The sequence below is a fragment of the Solanum dulcamara genome, chromosome 12, assembly GCF_947179165.1.
Source record: "Solanum dulcamara chromosome 12, daSolDulc1.2, whole genome shotgun sequence".
In the NCBI taxonomy this organism is placed as follows: Eukaryota; Viridiplantae; Streptophyta; class Magnoliopsida; order Solanales; family Solanaceae; genus Solanum; species Solanum dulcamara.
In genome coordinates this window covers 63591800-63609847 of record NC_077248.1, presented here as the reverse complement: position 1 = coordinate 63609847, position 18048 = coordinate 63591800, and the positions used below count along the sequence as shown (strand labels likewise).

Here is an 18048-nt window from a genome sequence, read left to right as displayed (position 1 = left end):
CCTCTCCTCTCTCAATCTTCGATCATGACAAGTGGATTGGTTCATTTCGTCCTAATCTATTGCAATCCCCCCCCAACCCCCCCCCCCCCCCCCCAAAAAAAAAAAAAAAAAAAAAACTCAACCTTTTTTTTAATTAATTTTTTTTACTTCAAGTTAATTGTTTTTCAACTTTAAACTCAAAAAGCTGAAAAGACGTCTATTGACTGTCCTCACTCTGCACATTCGAACACCTTATAAAGTAAGAACTCATTTTCGCAACACCGATTCCTTTTCCCTCTTTTTCTAATCAAATTCTCTCTCTCTCTCTCTCTCTCTCTCTACTACACCCATGAGGAGGCTATTCGGCAGAGGTTCCGCCGGAGACTCGCCGCAGCAACCTTCTCCGTCACCGTCGCCTCCACAGACTACTCTCCCGTCTTCCGTCAACATTGCCGCAGGTCCGGCGAGACCGATTCGTTTCGTGTATTGCGATGAGAAAGGGAAGTTCCAGATCGATCCAGAGGCCCTTGCGATACTTCAACTAGTCAAAGAGCCTGTAGGTATTGTCTCCGTTTGTGGTCGCGCTCGTCAAGGCAAGAGCTTTATACTTAACCAGGTAAATTTCCAGTAAAGTTAGAGCCCTTTTTTGTATTCTTTTTAGTTAATTACGTTGCTTAGGGTTTGTAGATTTGTGTAATTGGCAGATTCTGTATGAGAACGAGAGTGAGGATATTGCTAGGGTTTTTGCTTGTCAGTGCTTTAGTTTTGGTTAGAATTGGGATTTTGGAAGCTAGTGGTCAACTGTTTAACTGTTTGATGACTAAAATTATCTAGCACATTGATCTGGAACTAGAGATACAGAATCATCAAAACAATCAACTAGGCCATAATCCAAAAGATAGGTAGAGTTCTTAGAGTCCTACTTAAAGTTAAAGGTCTTAGTTCTTTAGTTAAAGCTAGGAGAGCAGAACTGAGGGAAAAAAACACCTATGTTCTTACGTGGGATGGAGACTGCTTTGATTGGAACTCACGACCTAAGTACTAAGTAACCTTAGATTGGGGATGCCAATCTTATATAGAAAATACAAGCTATCTAAAGTAACCTTGTATTGTGTGTGTGCGCGTGTAGCATTCCATATCACAAAAGTAAGAAAAGAAAGAGGTAGAGCAAAACGTGCCTGGAAGAATTTGCTAAATACGTTTGAGATTAGATTGTTGGGAAATATATATGGGTTGGTTGAAGGATGTAAGATGTACGACCTTAACTATTGTATATTAGCTCAACATGCTTATCGGGATGAGTTAGATAGTTTTACACGAGACAAAGTATTTGCTTCAGTTCATCTAAAGGATTTCTTTAGGATCAGAAAAGAATAATGACCTAGGATTTAGGAGATCAAATTCACTGTCATTTTCTGCTTACTGTAGTCATCTGCCCAATGTCAATTAAAAATACCTTTGTTCTGAGGATCAAAAGAGAGATGAATCATAGTAAAAGGATGGATAAATTAGAAACTATGTTTTGGAGGGTTTCAACTTTTAACTGGAGTTCACCATTTATGGATGCAAATAGTTTCCTAGATTTAACTGTAGTTTTGGTTAGAATTGAGATTTTGGAAGCTAGTGGTCAACTGTATAACTGTTTGATGACTAAAATTATCCAGCACATTGCTCTAGAACTAGAGATACAGAATTATTAAATCAATGGATCAACTTTGCCTTAATCCAAAAGATAGGAGAGTTCTTAGAATCCTACTTAAAGTTAAAGGTCTTAGTTCTTTAGTTAAAGCTAGGAGAGCAGAACTGAGGGAAAAAACACCTATATTCTTACGTGGGATGGAGACTGCTTTGATTGGAACTCACGACCTAAGTACTAAGTAACCTTACAATGGGGATGCCAATCTTATGTAGAAAATACAAGCTATCTAAAGTAACCTTGTAGTGTGTGTGCGCGTGTAGCATTCCATATCACAAAAGTAAGAAAAGAAAGAGGTAGAGCAAAATGTGCCTGGAAGAATTTGCTAAATACATTGAGATTAGATTGTTGGGAAATATATATGGGTTGGTTGAAGGATGTAAGATGTACGACCTTAGCTATTGTATGTTAGCTCAGCATGCTTATCGGGATGAGTTAGATAGTTTTACACGAGACAAAAAGTATTTGCTTTCAGTTCATCTTAACTATTTCTTTAGGATCAGAAAAGAATAATGACCCAGGAGATCAAATTCACTGTCATTTTGTGCTTACTGTAGTCATCTGCCCAATGTCAAATAAAGATACCTTTGTTCTGAGGATCAAAAGAGAGATGAACCATAATAAAAGGCTGGATAGATTAGAAACTATCAAAAGTGTGATGAACCATAATAAAAGGCTGGATAGATTAGAAACTATGTTTTGGAGGTTTCAACTTTTAACTGGAGTTCACCATATATAGATGCATATAGTTTCCTAGATTTAGGGGGTTACACATTACACCTCAGATGGCAGATTGCTACTCTGATTTTCTGTTTTGAGAAGCAGAAATCTGAAACTTGTTGTGAATCAACTCTTGATTTATCTAGTTTTATGTTTTGGAAAGTTGCCGGAATGATATGTTAGAGGGGAGACCATTCTGGTTAACCAGCTGGCATTGTTCTGTTTCCTTCGTGTTGCTTCTGTAACTCCTCTTTTTTTTTGCCCTTATGCAGTAAACTTGTCATCCTCTGTATAAAGATTGTTTCTTGTACTTTTCATACATAGATCACAGTCAACTCATTAGTCAAAGCTATAGCACAGTGGCTGTTGTTCTTCTAGAAACTCGATACACTTGTGTTATTAACAAGGTCTATTACAATGAGATCACAATTATCCTTACTATTAACTTATAGCTGTATACTTTCGCATGTAAATTATCATAAGCAACTTAGTTCCTACTTTGTTAAAACATGTTACTGAGAGCCTGTTGTATGCCCAATAGCTTCTTGGCAGGAGTAGTGGTTTTCAAGTGGCTGCAACTCATCGGCCATGCACAAAAGGTATTTGGTTGTGGAGTGCACCTTTAAGGAGAACAGCTCTTGATGGAACAGAATACAACCTGTTACTGTTGGACACAGAAGGAATTGATGCTTATGATCAAACGGTTAGTTTCCACCCTCTAACATATTTATGAGTATTGGTTTTCTGAAGGAGGATACTGACATAGCACATGCTATATGGCTTATATATTACATTCTTATACATTTTGTATTGCTAAACTTTTCACAAACTAAAGGAACTAGTTTTATAACCCCAGAAATTGTCTTGTTTTTTCCTGTGTCCTTCCTATCCGTCCTGTCACTGACTTTTGCCTTTTGTAAATTTCTTTTTTGTTTTGCTGTTTGACAGGGAACATATAGCACACAGATATTCTCCTTGGCGGTCCTTCTTTCAAGTATGTTTGTATATAACCAGGTTAGGAGCATGCAAACACAGATCTCGTTTGATTTTTTTATATGCCATTCTTACCCATTTTCCCTCACGATTCAGTGAATTTCCTCGTTGCTACAGTCAGTTTGTTTTTTAGGTGTCCTGATAATCTCTTTAATCCTTCAATTTAGATGGGTGGTATCGACGAAGCTGCACTTGACCGCCTCTCTCTTGTCACTGAAATGACTAGACACATTCGTGTTAGAGCCTCTGGAGGAAGAGCCAGTGCTTCAGAGCTTGGACAGTTCTCCCCAATCTTCGTTTGGTTGCTTAGGGTAATTCAGAATTTATTTATTATCACTGTAGATTTTCTTCTGTTCTTGCTTGTGGAACTAATAAAATACAATTTTGTCTTTCTGCAAAAGGATTTTTATTTGGATTTGGTTGAGGACAACCGCAAAATAACTCCACGGGACTACCTTGAACTTGCTTTGAGGCCAGTTCAAGGTGGTGCGAGAGATGTTGCTGCTAAAAACGAGGTAATCACTTTACATGAATGTTTTGTTTGCTTTACTATGCTGTAATTATTCAATTTCTATTATAACTATCCTTGTTTTAGAAACTGGTTTCCAGAACTTGCACATGTTTTACTTAAAAATAAAAAGAACTTGTACATGTTTTTATGTAATTTCGAAACCATCCTTCTAATGAGTTATCATCTAATGGTAGATTGAGTAACCATTTGGAACTTCCCACTGCAGATTAGGGACTCCATTCGTGCTCTTTTCCCTGACAGAGAATGCTTCCCCCTTGTGCGGCCTCTGAGCAATGAAAATGAGCTTCAACGGCTAGATCAAATACCAGTCAGTGCTTAGTTTTCTCGCACATGTTCCATTCTCTACTATCTTAGAGTATATCTGATTGTGATTCTGGTTGTGGAAACCCGTTAAATATTCTAATTGTGGTATCAATTTTCACATGTAGTTGGAAAACCTGAGGCCAGAGTTTAAAGCAGGTCTCGATGCTTTGACAAGATTTGTTTTTGAGAGGACAAGACCCAAGCAAGTTGGAGCAACTATTATGACTGGACCGCTCTTTGCTCGCATAACTCAGTCCTTCCTGGATGCTCTTAACAATGGTGCAGTGCCCACCATCACCTCTTCATGGCAGGTTAGCGTTTTTCTTTATGGCAGAATAGTGCATTTTCCTTTCTTTTATTCCACATCATTGATGTTCTTCTCTGTATCTGTGCAAATGGTGTGTCCACGGGCAATGTTATTCTTGTCATCACCAACACCTTTTACCCAAAAGAGTGACAAATAAGAAACCACTGATTATTGTTTCATGATTATTTCTCAATCACTAGTTAGATTGACATTTAGCACCAAGAAAGTGGCCCTGAACGGAAGGAACAAGGACAAATATCAGGTAGATCTTTTAATGCACCTACCCAGCCCTAAATATAATTCTCAGAAACCAAGTTTTAGAAGAAGAGTTGCTGGTCGTCTCCTGAAAAGTTTGGTTATTTCATAACGAGGACACGAACACCATTGAGATACTGTTTTTTTATTCGAATGATCTTATATAGACATCTTAAGTATAATGTCAGAATATGTTGATTACTATGAAGAAGGTATTTACCAAATTAAGTCAAGATCACCCAAAAGTTGATCCATAGTTCCAGATTAAATTAAAAAAGAGTATTCATCTAACTTAACATCACGCCTCAATAAAATTGTCTCAATATAAGTGTTTGCTTTGGGAAGCTACTCCTTGTTCCTTTTCTCTTCTTTGAGTTACATGGAGTGTGTTCTTAGCCTTCTTGTGAATTTGGAATTAAATTTTGTAATTTCTTGTTATTGCATGAGATTATTCCGTCTCTTTGTTTCATCGTTATGGCTCAAATTATAAAGTCGGGGAACAACTAGTACATTTGGTTATTCTTGGTGTCCATTTCAAGGGCTTGAAGTCTAAAAATTATAAAGTAAGTTCATAGTCTGGACATCAGTTGATGTCTGATGAGCGACGTGCAAGTGTCTGATATCTGACGGACACCGATGTGTAACCATACTTTGGTGCCCGTGCTTGGCAACTTCTTGCATGTTGTTTTATTTACCACACTTCGTGCACTAGTGCATTAGTCATTTCAGAATTCCTATGATATCCACTATTCATTTTTCAATTTAAGAAGAAAAAAAATAGAAGGGAAGAGAAATTCAACACAAGTGAAACAACATGACAAACCTACAAGTGAATGATTTTTGTAGAATCTAATGGTTGTTATTTAACTCCCCAAGTGCTACTGTGTTAGTTCACTCCGTATACCCAGCTTATGCACTATAATGTACGCCGATGGATGTTTTCCTTTTGATTTCTGCAGAGTGTTGAGGAAGCTGAGTGTCAAAGGGCATATGATTTGGCTGCTGAAAGATACATGGCTTCATTTGATCGTTCTAAGCCTCCGGAGGAAGTAAGTATTGCTTTAGTTTCTTTGCTAACATTATCTGGTTGCGTCTTATATTTCAATCATTGCAGGGTGCACTAAGAGAAGCACATGAAGATGCAGCTCAAAAGTCCATGGCAGAATTTAATTCTACTGCTGTGGGGGCTGGATCCATCAGGATGAAATATGAGAAGCGTCTCCAAAATTTCATAAAAAAGGCATTTGAGGTTAAGCTTTTCCTCCACCCTTTACTTCAAATATTAAGGATAAAATGTATGAGTGATATAATTATACATGAGTGTCATAATACATTCCTTAGTGGAGGATGAGCTAATACTAATATACTTGCCCCCCAAAATACTAAAAGGAAATTTGGCATACTGGAAAATTCACAAATAACCACTTCTATGACTTCTATTTGAAAGTAAGTCATTGTTCCAAAACTTGTTGAAATTTAGGCACTTCTTTTTGTGCGGAAATAATATTTGGACAAAGCTACCTTCAACTTTAAAAAGCAGCTGAGACCCGCTACTCCTTCTTTTCTGCTTTTTTCGAACTCCATGACACAGTCCTGGAGTTTCACTTGTATAAGTTTGAAAACCAGGACACGGTGCTGAATTTCTTCAAATCGTCGGATTTCCTTTATGGAGGTGTTCATCTAGAAATGTGGATTTCTTTTGCAACTCATGGAGGGTATTTTCTATTTTTCATAGAATGGCAGCAGAACCTATTTTGCACAGAGTCTAGCTCTAGAGGTTTCATTTGATCTCCTTTTTTTATTATAGGTAATGTTAAGTTATTTTTATTGGAAAACCCAGCATTAGGACATTTGATCTGCATTTTGAGTTTGGGAAAAAAGAGAAGACGAGAAATAAATGTATTGAAAGATACATCCAAGACTTCTCTAGATATATAAGGAGAAGTTCCTACTTAACCGGACTCTTAATGAATATGAACAATCGTTCTGCATTTTGTGGATATGTACATTTATTTTGCTTAGGCTGTGTATTCTCATTACTTTAAATTTGGAATGGTGAAATATTCTAGTAAATCTCAATATTGAGTTTCAGTCAGTTGCTTGGTTACGAAGTATTGTTTCTTCTTTCTTTGTATAAGTGGCCTGTGGAATAAAGTTTTTAATTCTCTCCTTCATTTACAACTCTTTTCTCTGGTACCCAGGTGATAATTGAGTCTTAAGTTTGAACATGTGTTAATGCCTGTGGGTTTGATCTGTTTGTTTCTTCCAAGATGAGTGCCTGTCCTTGTGTAGTATTGGTTCTGTTCTTATCAGTTTTATGTCTGTACATGGGCCATCTGCCCACATGATAATTGACTATATGTTATATGGACCTACCCATTGACATTCTGTCTGGGATCCAATTAAAGTTCCGTGGTCCATCAAATGGAATGACTTTTCGAGGTAGATAGTTTTATCAGGATTTCATGGGTGAGTATCTAACTCTGTGCTACTGCTTCCTAATCGCTGATTTGTTTTTTATGTTGATGGCAGGAGCTTAAAAAGGATGCCTTTAGGGAGGCTTATCTACAATGTTCAAATGCCATACAGGACATGGAAAAGGAACTGAGGTTGGCTTGCCATGCTCCTGATGCACATATAGATAGTGTGCTTAAGGTAAGCCCTTATTACTATAGATATCAGCCTATTTGTAGGTGGCTAAACTGGAATGTAGGCTTATTGAGTTACCAATGTCCTAAATGCATATGCTATATGCAGGTTCTGGATCGTTTAGTGTCCAAGTATGAAGCAACTTGTCAGGGCCCTGAGAAATGGAGAAAATTGATCGTCTTCTTACAACAAAGGTTTGTATATTAATGATTCTTTACTGAAGCACTTGCAGTTGGAAATGTATATGTCATTATTACATTGATTTCCAGCTTGGAAGGTACACTTTTTGATCTCATCAAGAAGCAAACAGACCAACTTGGATCAGAGAAAACTACTCTTGCTTTGAAGTGCCGCTCCATTGAGGATAAGATGAACTTACTTAACAAACAACTGGAAGTTAGTGAGAAGTATAAATCTGAATATTTGAAGCGTTATGAAGATGCCATTAACGACAAGAAGCAGCTTGCAGATGATTACACGAGTCGCATCGCAAATTTGCAGAGTAAATATAGTTCATTGGAAGAGAGATATTCAAGCTTATCAAAAACACTCACTTCAGCTAAACATGAGTCCGCAGAATGGAAAAGAAAGTATGAACAACTTCTGTTGAAGCAGAAGGCCGATGAAGACCAATCAAGTGCAGAAGTGTCTGTTCTGAAGTCCAGAACTGCTGCTGCTGAAGCAAGGCTGGCTGCTGCCAAAGAACAAGCTGAATCAGCTCAAGAAGAGGCGGAGGAGTGGAAACGTAAATATGACATTGCCGTCAAGGAAGTTAAGAATGCTCTTGAGAAGGCAGCATCTGTTCAAGAGCGTGCAAACAAGGAAACTCAATTGAGAGAAGATGCTTTAAGGCATGAATTTTCAAGCACTCTGGCTGATAAGGTGATTATATTGCTATGCATATTGATTCAATTTAAATGTGCTGTTTTTTTCCCCCTCTTTCCTCCTTGAAAGATCATTTTGTGATTCTGCTTGTTTAGTTTTCCGATACCATATTTGAAGTTCTCTTTGTTCATGAAACTGCAGGAAGAAGAAATAAAAGACAAGACATCTAAGCTTGAGCAGGCTGAGCAGCGATTAGCAACACTGAATTTGGAGTTGAGGGTGAGTTTCTGCTCTTTGTAAACCAACTTAAGTTTCATTTGCACTAATCTTGTTTTTGAAAAAAGGTGAGGGTGGGATGGAACGAAGTTATAAAAACTAACAGGGAGAGAGGGGGGAAGGACACTCTTTGTTATTTTAAAGTAGGCTTGCTGGAAAGATGATTCAAATGCGGCATACAATAAAAATAAGACCAATAGAGACTTCATAAGGGACCATTTTTGCTGCAGATTGTAATGCTCCTAGTATTTTGGTTTTCCTGTTTGGTCCTCTGAACTAGCTTTAATATATGGATATTTACACTCATTATTTATGTGGTAATTTAAGAGATTTACATGGGTATTAGTACTAATGACTGCCCTAATGGAGCAGGTTGGATACAATTGATTCATATTTAGCCAAACCCAACTAGTTTGGGATTGAGACACTGTTTATTGATTGTAGTAGTACTGTTCACTATTCTATTCGTACCATTATCAAAAAGAAAGAGAGTAATACTATTGACCGTTATGTGATTATTACTTTTTTACAGACTGCTGATTCAAAGGTAAGGAACTATGGCCTAGAAGTGTCGGCCTTAAAGGTTGAAATCAAGGAATTGGGTGAAAGGCTAGAGAATATAAATGCTACTGCACAATCATTTGAAAGAGAAGCCAAGATTCTGGAACAGGAGAAGGTTCATCTGGAGCAGAAGTACCGGTCAGAGTTCAACAGATTTGAGGATATTCAGGATAGATATAAATCAGCTGAAAGAGAGGCAAAAAGGGCGACTGAGCTGGCTGATAAAGCCAGGGCTGAAGCAGCTACGGCCCTGAAAGAGAAGAATGAAATTCAGCGTTTAGCTATGGAAAGATTAGCTCAGATTGAAAAGGCTGACAGAACTATTGAAAAGTTAGAGAGGGAAAGAGAAGACTTGGCTGATGAAGTAGGGAGGTATCATCGTGCTGAGAAGGATGCAAGGTCAAAAGTCACAATGCTGGAGGCCCGAGTAGAAGAAAGGGAAAAAGAAATTGAGATGCTACTGAAATCAAATAATGAACAGAGGGCCAGTACTGTACAAGTCCTTGAGAGTCTGTTGGAAACTGAGCGTGCAGCCCGAGCTGAAGCAACCAATAGGGCCGAAGCGCTCTCTGTTCAGTTGCAAGCTACACAAGGAAAGCTAGATCTTCTTCAACAACAGTTAACTGCAGTTCGGCTGAATGAAACTGCACTGGATAGCAAACTTAGAACTGCTTCCCATGGCAAACGTGCCAGGATAGATGAATATGAAGCTGGAATTGAATCTGTCCATGACATGGATACAAATGATAGACCAGTCAGAGGAAATAAGAGGTCCAAGAGTACAACCAGTCCCCTTAAGTTTACTTCCCCAGAAGATGGAGGTTCTGTATTTAGGGGAGATGATGATGCTCATAGTCAACAAACAAATGGTGAGGATTATACGAAGTTCACAGTGCAGAAACTAAAGCAGGAGCTTACAAAGCATAATTTTGGCGCTGAACTACTCCAACTGAAGAACGCAAACAAGAAGGATATCCTAGCTTTATATGAGAAATGCGTCCTCCAGAAATCATAGCGTTTAGCTTTGCTGAGTTGTGTAGAAAGGTTGTAAGTATCTCAGTTTATAGGCAAAGGCATACCACTTCTGGATTAAAAATTTGGGTGCTGGCATCCTCAAAACATCCTTTTAAATTCTATAGGGGGCTTATATCCCCATAAAGTGGCTTACACAATCTTGCTATATGCTGCTGCCATCGTCGGGGCTTTCGTGTGACATAATATTTTTCATTCTGGTGTGCACTCTAACTTAGCTATTTTGTTTGAGCCTTCCTAGTGTGGTAGTGTTAGGAAGATGGTTTAGAGAGATTTTGTAAGTCAGTTGTGAAATTCTCAGTCCATATTCTCTTTCTTTCTCCAATTGTGCAGTTATTGACGGTTAGTGAGGTTGACGTTTAGTACTTAATCCTCGTGTGATTAGTAATATTATGTTTTCTTTCCTCTTTTCCAAGGTTTATGTCTCGTTTCCTGCACTTGTCTTTTTACAGTGTAACACTTCGCCGGCTATTTTTACTGGTTTACTATAATATAAATAGATGGTCACTTTTACTTCTTTTGTTTCATTTTCTTTGGTCCCTTATATCAAAAATAGATATTTCATTTTATTTATCCATTTTAGCAAATTGAAGTTTATTACTTTTTTTCCACACTACCTTTAATGCTTTCTTTGCCTCTTTTTACTTGCCAAATTTTGACTTGATACATCTATTAAAAAAACAATGATTGAGATAATGAGTTTATCATTTTACCCTCATTAATTCATGGGTCTCAAATTTTTCGTTAATGATTTTCAAGAAGTTTTACATTTTTCAAAGACATTAATTCTTTAGATAAATTGAGGATATAAAAGGTTAAAAAAATGTATTTTCTTGATTTGTCAAAAATGACAAGTAAAAAGGGAAATCAAATTAGAAAATATTTAATAAGTAAAAAGGGACAGAGGGAGTATTAAATAATACATAAAATAGTAGTAGGTAAATTTAGAGTTTCAAAACATCAATAATAATGTTAGTTAAAGATGTCTATTAAGTCAATTAGAAAGGACCGCGTAATATGAAACGGGGGAGTACATATAGTAATAGTAGTCAATTTAAAGTTTTCAACAAACATGATAAGTAAAAGTTAATGCAGGAGTATTAAAGGTAGTATGAGAAAAAAAGTAATAAAACTCTATTGATTTGCTAGAATGGTCAAATAAAATGAAACATCTATTTTTGATATAGGGACTAAGTAAAATTACTTGTCCATCGTATTGAAAATAGATGTCCATTTTTACTTGTCTGGTTTAGAAAATCAAGAGATAGTGTATCACTTTAATTTCTAATTTACCATTATTATTAACTATATTCATTTCATAATACATTTTTCAAGACATTGAATTAATTATATTGAAAGAATGATATAGTAAAATTGTCATTCTATTTATTGCTCCTTAAAGGTGTGTCAAGACAATATTAGACAAGTAATAGACAGAGCGAGTAACTACATAAATTAGTAATAGCTAAATTTAAAGCTTCAAAACATTATTAGTAACTCATACACCTTTTATCATTATCAAGGTCAAGGTTCTTATATCTCTTGAAAATGAAATGTATTATCTATTCGATTAGAGCTGTATCAATTCACTCTATATTAATGTATCAACTAGTTCTATATTTGTTAACTCTGATATAGAACAAATCGATACAAGATGAATATATTCAAAATGAATTGATACATCTACGTCTCATAAATAATCAAACTATCACTATAATTGATAATAAATACTCAAAATATTGTTATTGCTGAAATTTCCTCTCTTATAAATCCCTCAAACGCCAAATTGTTATTTCGAAAGATAAACTCAAGTGTTGCTACATATTACATGAGACTTTCTTAGTAAACCATAGATGTTGGGAGATTTAAACAAATAGCTTATTTTGATGCCATTGTTTAAAATTCAAAATATTTGTAAGAATACTTGTAATGAGAGAAGTTTCTATAGTCACGTAATCTTGGATAATGGTTAAGATCATAAATTTTTTAAAAAACTTTATTTATTCTTTTAATTAAATTTAATTTACAGTCAAATTATATCACATAAATTAAAATGAAGGATGTGTTCGACATAAAAGAAAATTTGGACAATTTTTTTTTCTCTACTTTCATTAAGGAAGTCATCTTACTCATTTTTAAGGAACTTGTTTTTCTAAACGAAATAATTTTCTAAAATTTTAACGAACAGAACATGAAAAAATTGGAAAATTCACCGAACACACCCTAATACCAATTTCACCCTCCTTCAATAAGAGCAGATGTGTAGTATAAGTTAAGAGTTTAGTTGGACCCAATAACCTTGATTCAAAATACTACATACATGTTAGGAAACACACTAAACATGTATAAACATTAAATTTCGGACCAAATTATTTTTCAATATCAATATTTGACAGGCAGTTCAATAATATTTCGCATTTTAAATAATTTAAATCTTAAACCCGTCTATTTTCCTTCACAATTATGTACATAATAGGACATACAATAAGTTAAGAACTTTTTAATATTATTCAAAGGTAAGGACAAGCTTCCCGAATTTATGTATGACTATTAATCAATATTTGTGTATCTATTGATCCATCCAAAAAAAGAAAAGAAAAGAATAATAATTAAGAAATGACAAGCTATAAAAAGTGTTACTACATTATACTGTACAAGGAAACAACCAAATAGACATAACATTAAGATAATGAAATCCCCCCCCCCCCCCCCCCCCCCCCGAGAATTGTGATGAAATGGACAAAATATTTTTACTCTTAATCAAATATTTTGGAGTATTAGTTATTAAAAAAATCTGTTAGAAATTGATCGCTTTTCAATTAAATGTTTTTTATGGGACACAAATTTGAATCAGTCGAAATCTTAATGATTTTTTTTTATTACAAAACACTTCTATCTTAAATGGACCTATACGACATGAATCTGAATTACAGAAACACTTCTCCATTAAATGTGCTTTATGCAATACGAATTCAAATTAATCAGGCCCTAATGAAAGAAATTCTATTAAAAGCCCTTCTTTCTTAAACAGACTTATATTGCAGTTCCTGAGAATCAAACCTTGGACGTTAGAAGTGCATTTTGAATGTCTTGGACCACTGAGCTAGCTTTTTGCATATTATTCAATGAATTCAAAAATTTAGTATATGTACATAAATACATAAAATCTAAACTATATGTACAATGTAATATTTTACCAAAAAAAAAATATAAAAAAAAAAAACTCAATATATATAAAGTCTGGCATTTCAAAAAACAAATGCCACCTAAGCATAATAATAATGTTTTGTTGACTTGACAACTAATCAAAAGCTTATAATAATCCAACTTCTAAGTTATTCAAAATAGCAGCAACTTGTACAATTGAAGGCCTACTTTTTCTTGAATTTCCAACACAAGCTAATGCAACTTTAGCCAATCTAACAAGTGGCCTAACATCACTTGGCAACATAAGTCTATTGTCCAAAAATTCACCAAATTTCATTTCTTTAATTAATGGCAATGCCCATTTCACAAGTAAACTTTCTTGATCACATTTCCTTCCACTCAACAACTCCAACAAAACAACACCTAATCCATATACATCACTTTCTTTACAACAACCCCTTTTCTCATTACCAATCCAATATTCATCATCAACATATCCCATTAACCCTAATTGCCTTTTATCATAAGATGTCAAGAAAAAATACAAACCATAGTCACAAACCCTAGCACAAAATTTGACATCTATTAGTATATTCGAGGGTTTAATGGAACCATGTACTATATGTGGCACCATAACTTCATGTAAATATTCTATTCCTCTAGCAGTACCAGCCGCGACTCTTAACCTACAATTCCAATCCAATAAGGACACCCCACCACCACCATCGCGATCATTTTGATGTAAGTAAAAATCAAGACTCAACATACCTCCAAATTCCATTACCACGATTCTTTCCCCAGGAGCCTCAGAAAACCCTAAAATTGGCACGACATTAGGATGATCAGCTAAAGAAAGCCATTTCATCATCGATGAGAAACCAAAGCCAGCATTACTCAATACGAGCCTCGGATGGATCCTTTTTATAGCTACTTGTTGATCTCCATTTGGTAATATACCTATATATACACTTCCGATACGTCCTTGACCGATGATTCTTCGATAATTGAATCCATCCGTGGCTTCATGAATGTCCATTAATGAATAAGAACATGGAACTTGCTTTGTTGGAGGAGTTTCTTCAGCTTTGATTGGTTTTTTCTTGCAACAAATGAAGAGTAGGATAACAAGAATTATGATGATAATTGCAAGTGTAGCCAAAATAACCTTATAAACAATTATCATCTCTCCACTACTCATTTATAGGATTTTTATTTTTATTTTTTTCTCTTTAAACTTTGGTGTAGTTGTGATTTAAGTGGGGAGAGTTTAGAAGGAAAAAAAATTGGATAGTTTATAAAGAATGAGGTGAGAGTATTTTTATATATATGGAAATAGAAAGAGAAAAAAAGTGGAGTATTTTATTGGACCTTGGTGTGTACTCTTTGAAATTTTTTTTTAAAAAAATATAGAAAAAAAAGTTGATGGGAATTATTGGGAAAGAAAGTTGGAAAATCTAAAGCATTAATTTGGTATACTTTTTAGTTCATTTGACAAAAAGTATTAGGGGGTTTGGTAAAATTTCTCATTGTTAAAACATGTCTATTCTTGTAACGCTACTTTAAAAAAATATTATTTCTCCATTGAAATTTTGCATCATAAATTATTCAGTAGCTATTTTTATAGATATTTTGATTAAATAGTGAGAAAGAAAAAACTCTCATTTCCAGTATTTCAATGAGAATCTGTAATTTTCCAATGAACTGGTTCGATAGAAATGGGTGGAAAAATCGTATTTTATTTATAGCACAAATTTCTCGTTGGTTTACGGTGGGAAAAATCTTTGTTTCTAATAGTGTAATATATAGAGATTTTTTCTCTTCATATATATTCGGTATTCAAAATTTACTTGTTCGATTAATCTAAATTTGTGTCAATTAGATCCCACAAAAAGGGAGGTTTTATACCAATAATTTTTCTATTTTAGGGTTTGAATTCAAAAAATTTAATTATGGAAAGAGAGATCTTATTTATTCTATCGTATTTCGTACTAATATTTGTTTTAATTATAAATGTTTCATAATATTGTAATTTCTTAGTTTTATTCTAATTTTATGCCTAAAAAGGTTTATATGTTAATTTTTGAAAAAATAATAATTAATTATCACCCATTCTAATTTAGTAGGGTCTATAATTAATATGATTGTGAAGAAATTTACAATCTCCGGTTGACACGTGTCTTTTACAATATTTTTTTTTACAGTACAACTCTTTAGGAAAATAATTTTCTCAACTTTGCCAAAACACACCCTAATTAGTTTCAATGTGTTCAATTTTTTTCAGAAAGCTACAAAAGGTTGATAAACATCTATATCATTAGAAGAAATTATCACTTTAACCTCCATTTAATTAGCTAAAAGTCATGGTTTTGATGTTACCTTTCTTCTTTTCTTTTTCCCTTTTCAAATTGAATTTGCATCTTTCTAAAAGAAAAGACTAGCATAATCATGAGATAGCAAAATGTAAAACTATGGTCTACGTGATTCGATGTTTGATATTCATATTGAAATTTTGATTAATTTAAATTCACGCAACGTAAAATTCATTAAGAAAAAATTTAGCGCTCCCTATTTTTGTTGAAATAGCTAGCATCCACTTGCCACTTTTCGATCTTGTCTTTAAGAAATAGACAATGTCACGTAGTTTCAATTCCATAGATGAAATTTCATGGTAATACATAGAATTTCATTTATGAAATTCAAATCTCCGTAATAGTGGCTATAATATTACAATTATAGAGGCTGAAAAGTGTTTATTTGTTAATTTATTCATGTCTAAAGCCCAAATCCGAAAATTTTAATTAAGAGTGAAGAAATATTATCCATTCCACCGTAGTAATCTGGTAACTAAAAATTCATTTATCAGTTTATTTATTTATTTATTTATTTATTGTGACAACTCCTTGTTTCCTAACCTATTAGCTTTCTGGGGCCAATTTTTTTAGTTATAAGAATTTAATTACAACAACCCCAGCTTCCATTCAACCAACCTCATCTAACCCAAAGCTTTATACGTGGAAAATAGTTTATTTAATATACAATCTTGCTGGATTATAATAAACACTTTATTATATATATATAAAAAAAATAAAATAATATATAGTCCAAGCTGTCAGAATTGCATTATTCAATTGTTTTTAGATGAACACACACTACACTATTTTTCTTTCTAAAGAAATAGGGTCTCTTTTTGTCTGTTTCCTGGTGTTGTGCCACTATTACATATAAATGGGAAACTTGTGTTATTAAAATATGATTGTTTTAATCAATTCTTATCGAATCAAACTTATTAGGAAAATACAAAGTGAATTATATTAATACTGAAATATTAAGAAGTTTTCTGTTTTTTTGGGGGAAAATATTATTTTATCATTTTGTTTTCACTGATTCAATCAAAATATCAGTAGGAATAATCATTGAACATTTTTTAGTGAAATATTTTAATGAAAAAATAGTAATTTTTTAATTAGTAGTGTGTGAAAATGACAAAAGCAATATAACGTAGATTCTTGTTTGATACCTGCACAACACAGCTAGAAGCATTTCAATGTATATATTAGAGCCTCGTGAAAATGCTTGTCTGAAAAATTTATGGTTATTATAATAATAAATTATTATACATGTAAATTGAAATTTCACGGGATAGTCTATTTTGATACCATCATGTAACTTGTATGATGTACCCACTTTTTAAAAAATTTTGCACATATACTCACTTTGTCATGCATCGTCTGGTGTTAGGGCGCTTGAAAAATTCAATATTAGAAAAGATGCATGAAGTTACTTATGAGTGAAAATCATGCATTTCTACCAAAAGTTCAGCCAAAAATGATTGTACTTCAATTATTTTTGCTTGATCATATAAAACTTTAGATATTATGTCTGAAGTTAGATTCGACACTAACTTCAAACCTTGTATCTATGAAGTTGTCTGAAGTGGGGTACACTTTCAAAACTTTTTAAAAAGCAAGCACAAGTGAAATGACAGTGTCAAAATCGAATATCTATGTACTTCGTCCCATAAATTCATGGAAGGATCAAATCCCATAGTGTTAAGAGTTAATTACATTCTATTGCTACTCTTTTTCAAATTACAAAAATCTCTTAAATTTGGTGGAATCCGGATATACATCCCAAAACGTCATGATACATCACGTAAAGTGAGGTATCTGACGTTCTGATATATCATGTAAAGTGATGTTTCTGACGTCCTGATACATCACGTAAAATGATGTATCCGATTGATATATCTTGTAAAGTAATGTAACCGATAATAGGAGACAGTAGAAATTTTTGTAATTTTCTTATATGGTAAGAAAGTTTAGAGAATATAGTAAAATAAGTTGTGTATTAAAGTAATTTTTTCCTAAATTCATTTGCTCATTCTCTTGGTTAGAGCCCACACATCTATGGGCCTTCCAGTAGGGGCAGGTCCATAAAGTTTTTTAAAGCTAAAATTTGCTAAAAACAGATAAAGTAGTAGTAGGATCATTATATCCAATAATCCAAACTAATTCCCCTAAAAGGGTTAACTTTTACATACTTTTTTATAACTTTAAGTATTAAATATGGAAACTAAAACTACCAATTTAGAATGCTGATGAAAGTTGCTCATGTATATCCATAAGTTATAAGACTTACGAGTGACAAGTATTCTTTCATCTTTAATTAAAGATTTTGAATTTAAATCTCAAATATGAAATTTTTCATATTAAAAAGCGTTTTACTTTTCAATATAAGACTTTATCACACGAATTCAAATTTAATCGAATTCCA

The 18048-nt window shown here is 34.0% G+C and overlaps 2 protein-coding genes across 2 annotated transcripts; one reads left to right on the top strand and one right to left on the bottom strand.

The window, feature by feature from the left end:
• The first annotated feature begins 249 nt into the window (after positions 1-249).
• Positions 250-10543, top strand: LOC129875986 (uncharacterized). Its single transcript, XM_055951260.1, has 14 exons — positions 250-595; positions 2937-3098; positions 3344-3409; positions 3556-3699; positions 3790-3903; positions 4126-4227; positions 4349-4534; positions 5745-5834; positions 5900-6034; positions 7318-7440; positions 7543-7628; positions 7704-8316; positions 8461-8538; positions 9068-10543. Exons 1-14 carry the CDS (start codon positions 329-331, stop codon positions 10109-10111), a joined length of 3210 nt encoding a protein of 1069 aa, XP_055807235.1. The 5' UTR covers positions 250-328; the 3' UTR covers positions 10112-10543.
• Positions 10544-13383: 2840 nt separating this feature from the next.
• LOC129876746 (proline-rich receptor-like protein kinase PERK3) lies at positions 13384-14657 on the bottom strand. The gene has a single exon (XM_055952243.1). It carries the CDS (start codon positions 14471-14473, stop codon positions 13442-13444), a length of 1032 nt encoding a protein of 343 aa, XP_055808218.1. The 5' UTR covers positions 14474-14657; the 3' UTR covers positions 13384-13441.
• Positions 14658-18048: the final 3391 nt, after the last annotated feature.